Source organism: Phytophthora parasitica (genome assembly GCF_000247585.1).
Source record: "Phytophthora parasitica INRA-310 unplaced genomic scaffold supercont2.23, whole genome shotgun sequence".
Taxonomy (NCBI): domain Eukaryota; phylum Oomycota; class Peronosporomycetes; order Peronosporales; family Peronosporaceae; genus Phytophthora; species Phytophthora nicotianae.
This window is the reverse complement of record NW_008649009.1, coordinates 445253-452920: the sequence shown is the minus strand read 5'-3', so window position 1 is coordinate 452920 and position 7668 is coordinate 445253. Positions and strand designations below refer to the sequence as shown.

Sequence of the window (7668 nt, the reverse complement as noted above, 5' to 3'; positions counted from 1 at the left end):
GTACTTCGAAATATTGATTCAGTACTACATGTAACGTCAATAGGTCTTTCTTGTGAAGTATTTCAAGAAAGCCTTGGCGTGGCAAGGATGTGGAGCCTATAATCTAGAACTTTTAGTCACTTCATTTTAATCGTAGGTAATAATTCCACTAGTTACTACTATCAGTCGAACCACGTCACTGACGTTCCCTCTCGTCACTAGCCGTGGACTGTAGCTGTTTGAAGCAAGATCAACACGCTGTCCTCATCTCATGATTTTTTGGCCATGATTCAAGGCATGAACAAACAAACTGGGTATTTCTATGGTGACCTCATCAGTCACATCCCAAAACGGCTATCCCGTATGCTTTTTCGTACCTGGCGGTAATCGTCCGACGAGGAATCCCTATCCATTTCGAATTTTGCTTGATTCTAGAAAAGCTGTCGTCTTCATGATACTCCGAGCATTATTGCTCGTACTTGTTGTCGCGGTTTCTGGGGCCTGTTCACAAGACATTCAATTGAGCGAGAGTTTCGGTGGTCCGCACGGCACAGAATTTTCGGATGAAGCCTCGGTTGTCGTCGGACAGACCATAGGGTCAATTACGATTCGCGCTGGTGAGCGAGTGGACGGGGTATCACTGGAAGTGACGGGTCCGAAGGCAGCTACTTTCAGCCACGGCGGCACCGGAGGGTCAGGAAACAAACTAACTCTAGCAGCGGGTGAACGTATCACGTCGATGGAAGCGCATTGGGGCAAGAAAGGTGGCCACACTCGTATATTCTACTTGAGTTTCGGTACGAGTGCAGGTAACTCGGTGTCTGGTGGGTCAATGACGGATGATAAGAACTCGGTGACAGCACCAGAAGGTTTCCAGCTTGGAGGCTTTTTCGGGCGTGGCGGTGACGAGATCGACTCTCTCGGTGCAATTTGGGCTCGTATTGAGGCCCCACCACCAGCCACGGAGCCTCCAGCCCCGGCTACAGTAGCTCCACCTAAAGAAGAACCTGCTCCAACTAAAGAGGCTCCACCTGCTGATTCATCCGGTAGTGGAGCTCCTCCCGCTGAATCTACTGCAGCTTCTGGAGCTTCCGCTGAAAGTTCAGAGGAAGATGCACCTGTACAAGCCACGGAGGTAGAGTCTGATGCTGGCTCTGAAGCTTCAGCAGCAACAGCGTCGGGCGATGCCTCAGCGGCAGCGTCAACAGCAGGCTCTGAAGCTCCTCCCGCTGAATCTACTGCAGCTTCTGGCGGTTCCGCTGAAAGTTCAGAGGAAGAAGCACCAGTAGAAGCCACAGAGATCGTGTCCGCCTCTGGCTCTGAAGCTTCAACTGAGGCTTCAGCAGCCACAGCATCTGTAGAAGCCTCAGCGGCAGCGTCTACAGCCGGCTCTGAAGCTCCTCCACCAGGCACAGAAGCCCCTGCACCGCCTGCACCTGCTCCTCCTGCCGCCCCCTCTATCTCTGTCGAGGACTCTGTTCAACTCAGTGAAAGTTTCGGTGGTCCTCATGGTACCGAGTTCTCGGATAAAGCAGCAGCTACTTCAGGACAAACCGTGGCGTCCATTACCATTCGTGCTGGCAAGCGTGTGGATGGAGTCTCTCTCGAGATCGCAAAGCCCAAAGCTGAGACCTTCTCCCACGGAGGCACTGGAGGTGACCCAAAAACTCTAAAACTGGGCGAAGGCGAGTACATCACGTCGATGGAAGCGCATTGGGGCAAGAAGGGTGGCCACACTCGTATTTTCTACTTGAGTTTCGGTACTAGTGCAGGTAACTCGGTTGCTGCAGGAACCCAAACGGAAGACAAGAACTCGGTGACTGCTCCTAAAGGTTTCCAGCTCGGCGGATTCTTCGGACGTGCTGGCGATGAAATTGACACCCTGGGTGCAATTTGGACGAGCATCGAGTTGGTCACACCAGCTCCAACCGAACCACCGGCACCAGCTCCAGCTCCAGCGGAAGAGAAACCTGGACCTGCCAAACCTACCGATGCATCGGGTTCAGGTGGTGGTGGTGGAACCACAAAACGAGCTACAATTCTAAGTGAGTCTTTCGGCGGACCACACGGCAATCAGTTCTCGGATCAACCTTTGGTCAAATCAGCACAAGCTATCGGCGCTATCATCATCCGTGCCGGTGAACGTGTAGATGGAGTCACCCTTGAAGTGACAGCACCGACAGCTGAAACATTCACCCACGGTGGCTCTGGAGGAACCGAAAACAAGCTGGCACTTGAGAAAGGTGAACACATCACTTCAATGGAGGCTCATTGGGGCAAGAAGAACGGCAGAACCCGAATTTTCTACCTTAATTTCGGAACCAGTGCTGGTAACTCGGTGTCGGGTGGAACGAAAACAGATCTCAAGGGAAGTATCACTGCACCTGAGGGTTATCAACTTGGAGGTTTCTTCGGACGTGACGGTGACGAGATTGACCTGTTGGGTGTGGTATGGACAAGTATTGAAGCAGTGGCAGAACCAGCCCCAACCAGCGGAGGTGCATCTGCAGATGAAGACATTGTGCTGAGTCCAGTCCATGGTGGACCTCACGGTGTAGCATTTTCGGACGTCAAGGGTATAGTCCTAGGACAAACACTGAGTTCCGTCACACTGCGAGGTGCGAAACGTGTTGATGCAGTCACTCTTCAAGTAGCCACCCCCGCAGAGCAAACATGGACTCACGGTGGGAAAGGTGGGAAGGAAGTCACCCTTGCACTTGGTCCGGGAGAATATATCAACTCAGTGGAGTTTCACTGGGACAAAAAAGATGGACATACTCGTGTGTTCTACCTTAGCTTCGGTACCAGTGCGGGGAATTCCGTCTCAGTAGGAACGAAAACGGCAAACACTGCAACGGAGACTGCTCCAAAGGGGTTCCAGCTGAGTGGACTGCACGGTCGTGCTGAAGATGAGGTGGATCAACTCGGTTGTATCTGGACGAGGATTGATGCTAAGCCGGCACTGCTCACTGATGTAATGGACACTGCTTGGTTCGGTGACATTATCCGTAACTGGGTGGGTCCAACGATCGGCGTTGCGAAAGACTCAGCTTGTTATCGGAAGTACAAACCGTTTGACAGTAAAAAGATGTGTCCGGTTGGCTACGGTAACGATGACGACGACTGTATCGCTCAATGCCCCATGGCGTACCCTGTTCGCTGTGGTCTGGAGTGTATTCCACAGAATGACGACTGTGCACTGGCAATTCTGTCCAAGATATCGGCTGTCGCTGCTGTTGCATTTAATGCGGCCACTGCAGGCATCTTCACAAGTGTCAAGACACTGTACAAGGGAGCAAAGTTGCTCTACATGTGCGCAGCGAACGTCATCAACGTTATCAAGCAACTTATCTATTACTTCCGGTATGTTCAAACGACAGCGCCCCAAGGAGATACCGAGCACATGTTGACTGCATCGTATCAGTCCAATATCGTGCTGGTGGACTTGCCTATCGCGATTTACGCTTGTCTCGGCATGCCCGCTCCCAAAAAATTGGTGTTTGCTGGTTACGTGGTTACTATCGTGGAAAATATCGTGAAACAGGTAATTGTCAATGGAGACGAGATCATTTCGTCTGCCAAAAATGTCGTCGATCTTCTCAAAAACTCCAGTGCAGTAAACAACTCAGCCAGTAGTGTGACGGAGCTGGAAGATTTCATTGCAGCTAACACGTCGTGTGGCTACGAGCTCAAGCAACTGACAGACCGAGTGCTCGTCACAGTCAACGATATCCGCAATAAGACGCCAAATGCCGCGGTGAATGATGTCCGTGTGGCGGTGAGTAAGTCGTCACTGGTAACGAACGACATTCCCTCGGTTACGAACGATTGTATGAAAGAACTGCTAAAATCTAAGACCAAGCAAGCAGCGTTTGAGACGCGAGATTTGCTCCGAAAGACGATGGAAGTGATCATCGACCAGCTTGTCGAAACAGCCACGACGGATATGGGAAAGAACGTTGCAGAGAACGAGCAGATGCTGGAGATCGCCAACTTTGGGCTTGTCGTTCTAGGAGGTTTGGACCCGACTGGTGTCGTCTATATGGCATCCCAATTCGTACAACCAATTTGCGGGCCTACGGGTTTTATCGGCGAAATTGACGACGGTAATCTGTATGATGCGTTGGGAATGTGGACCATGGACGAAGCTTTCGAAGGTAGTTACGGCACGTGGTCGAAGAAAGGTGATGGCGTTGTTCGTATTATTTTCGAGAGTACGGACAAGGAGGACGTGACTGTGGTGATTCACTCCGGTGGAGATGACTATGCTAAGGTGGATGTGGGAGCTGGTGATACTGTGACGTGGGAATCGACTATTCCGGAGTTGCAGGACAAAACGTTGTATTTGGACCGTTGGCGTCCTGGTTTGTTTGGTTTGCCTGGCTCCGGGGGTGGATCGTTGCTGCTGTGGGTTCCACGAGCAGCGGACGGAGGCCATTTGACGTTACACGCCAGGATCAACGTCAGCTAGGAAGCTCAAGCAGGGTATTTGTTATAATGTGGTAGTTTTGTTGTAGAGTCGTTACAGAGCACTTTGATGGTAGTTTTAATGTTCTGGTTTTTGGATTTTGGCTAGAGCTGTAGTTTTATTGTTAGACCATCATCTCTCATGTTCCGGTCGCAATGAGATGTCCATCACTGCAATCTACGGCTAAAGCGTGATCACCATTTCGTCAAACCTACTGCCAACATGTGCGCAAGCTCCTTGATTACGAAGGAAGGATCATAGAATCCCACGATTTGATTGTCGTGAACAAAGCTCTCTATTGTCCATTTTTACACTTCTCGAGTCGGGTAACTTCTGTTAAGCTATAAGCATGCACCATTGCACGCAGCAGGACATGCGGCATAATGCACAACTCGAGTGCTGGTAAGAGAGTCTTGGGTCCTTCTGGTCGATTTTATTCGATGCAGTATAGATGGTTCGGCTGGGACGATGGCATCATTTGCGTTAGACTTCACTGCAGTCGGTCGCAACGTAATACATGTAGACGAATTTGTAGAGAAATGAGCCTTCTGCGATCATCAATGCTGTACACGAACGCTGCTTGTTTTGGATAAAATGATACCCGAGTGGCTGCATTTCTGTTCATGGGTCAAGATTACGATCAACTTGCGGGCAAATGATTATCGCCACCATGAAACCAAGTTGATAAGGCACACGTAGCCCAATCCCAGTACGTATCCTAATGCCCAAAGCTGCGTTAATTTGTAGTCAACACCATATCGAGGCCAAAGTTGCGAACACTTCGGGCATAAGTAGTAAAGCTGTCGGTGGATATTCCCACTCATCACTCGCGCTGAGAGAGTCCGCATTTCTGAAACCGCGCCGTCGGGAGCATGACACTCCGAGTACTGATACTGCAGTGGTTAGCGTGTCTTCTCCTAGCTAGTATCTCTGGGGTTTCCTCGGCAGACAACCCTATCCTGTTAAGCAAAAGCTTTGGTGGTATTCGTGGCACAAAGTTCTCTGATAAAGCCTCAGTCACCGCCGGAGAAGTAGTGGAGTCCGTCACAATTTATGCAGGTAAACGCGCCGTTTACGGCATTTCGTTGAATGTTACAAGACCGACGCCAACGTCGCTGCGTCATGGAAAGCCAAGTGGAACCAAGAGCGAGCTCGTGCTTGCTGCGAAGGAATACATCACGTCGATGGAGGCTCATTGGGGTAGTGCACTTAACCGGACGCACATCGTCTATCTTCGCTTCAACACCAGTGATGGTAACTCGATCTCTGTTGGAACCAAGGCGAAGAGTAGAAACACAGTGAGGGCGCCCAAGGGTTTCCAACTGGGAGGATTTTTCGGCTTGAGTGGCAAGACGATCGTTAAATTGGGAGCGATATGGACTCGGATTTCGGCAAAAGCTGCAACTTCCAGCAGATTAGCAACCTCGACGACATCCGATGCCTCCGAATCGAGTTCAGCCGTAGTGACCGATGGATCAAAGTCATCAAGTGCCTCCGAGTTGGCATCGCTAGCGGCGTCTAATTCTGCCTCCGCGTCCGAGTCATCTGATGTCTCCGAATCGAGTTCAGCTACATTGTCCGGTGAATCGTCCAGATCAAAGGCGTCAAGTTCCTCTGAGTTGGCATCGATAGCGGCGTCTAGTTCCACCCCCAACTCTGAGTCATCTGATGTCTCCGAATCGAGTTCAGGCCCATTGTCCGACGAATCCTCCGGGTTAAAGTCGTCAAGTACCTCCGAGTTGGCGTCTAACGCAGACTCCGACTCATCGGCCGAGTCGGCTTCAGAGGCAACTTCCGCATCCGAGTCGAGTTCAACCGCAGTGGCCGATGAATCAAAGTCATCAAGTTCTACCGAGTTGGCATCGTTAGCTGCGTCTAATTCAGCCCCCACCTCCGAAACGGGGTCAGGAGATTTTGAATCACAGTCGACAGATATCTCCGCTTCAGCGGATGCTGCAGTGGTGTCGATGGGGGGATCAGCAACAAGCTCAACGGCAGCTTCCCTTGCCGAATCTAAAGAGGGGTCTGGCGAAGCTCCAGCTCAGGACCCCGTACAGTTGAGCGAGAGTTTTGGCGGTCCTCATGGAAAGGAGTTCTCGGATCAAGCCTCGGTTGTGGCAGGACAAACGATCGGGTCGATTACAATTCGTGCGGGTGAACGCGTCGATGGCATTTCTTTAGAAGTGGCAGGGCCAAAAGCAATCACCTTCAACCACGGTGGAGCAGGTGGAAAGGAAAACACGTTGAAGCTCGCGAAGGACGAATTCATTACGACTATGGAGGTTCATTGGGCCGAGAAGAAAGGTCGAACGCGGATTTTCTACTTGAGTTTTGGTACGAGCGCTGGGAACACGGTGTCGGCAGGTTCTCAGACAGAGAGCAAGAACACGGTCACGGCACCGGAAGGCTTTCAACTTGGAGGTTTTTTCGGCCAGGACGGCGATGAAATTGACAAGCTGGGTGCGATTTGGACGCGTATATCGGCCGAAGCTCCGGCGACGGAAGCCCCTGCTCCTGCATCTGCAGCCGCATCGGGTAGTGGAGTCCCTGCTGCCGAGTCAACGTCAGGTTCTGCAACTGATTCGGCACTTGCTTCAACGGATTCTGCTGGTTCTGAAGCCCCCACCACGAAGAAGAGAAAAAGGACAGTAGATGCCTCTGCAGTCGGGTCCATCGATGACTCTTTCGGTGCCTCAGGTTCTGCTGAAGCCCCCGCAGCGAAGGCGTCAGCAGCATCTACTGACGATTCTGGAGTCGGGTCTACCAAAAGCTCAGCGGAAGGATCAGGAGCTGAGCCAGCCATGACCATTGAGGATTCCATTCAACTAAGTGAACGCTTTGGCGGCCCACACGGTACAAACTTCTCGGACCAGAACTTTGTCAATTCTGGGCAAACTGTCAGCTCCATTTCGATTCATGCGGGTGAACGTCTCGACGGTATCACGTTGGAAATCTCGGCACCCAAGACGTTCACTTTCACCCACGGAGGAACGGGTGGTGACCAGAAAACTCTCAAACTTGAAAAGGACGAGTACATTACGTCGATGGAAGTGCACTGGAGTAAGCACACGGCTGGCACAATTGTTACGAAGGACAAGACGCGCATTTTCTACGTTAAATTTCTCACAAACTTGGGCAATTCACTTGCTGGGGGATCCACGACAGAGCAGAAGACTACGGTCACTGCTCCTAAGGGTTTCCAGCTCGCTGGGTTCTTTGGT

At 51.4% G+C, this 7668-nt stretch overlaps 2 protein-coding genes across 2 annotated transcripts in view; both read left to right on the top strand.

Moving 5' to 3' along the window:
- The first annotated feature begins 408 nt into the window (after nucleotides 1-408).
- PPTG_10833 (hypothetical protein) lies at nucleotides 409-4482 on the top strand. The gene has a single exon (XM_008906294.1). The coding sequence runs from the start codon at nucleotides 431-433 to the stop codon at nucleotides 4448-4450; it is 4020 nt and encodes a 1339-aa protein (XP_008904542.1). The 5' UTR covers nucleotides 409-430; the 3' UTR covers nucleotides 4451-4482.
- Nucleotides 4483-5319: 837 nt separating this feature from the next.
- Nucleotides 5320-7668, top strand: part of PPTG_10832 (hypothetical protein) — a gene marked incomplete at both ends in the record, with an annotated part of 2631 nt that continues 282 nt past the window's right edge. The window contains one exon of the mRNA XM_008906293.1: nucleotides 5320-7668. Within this exon, the coding sequence (XP_008904541.1) occupies nucleotides 5320-7668 (2349 nt within the window).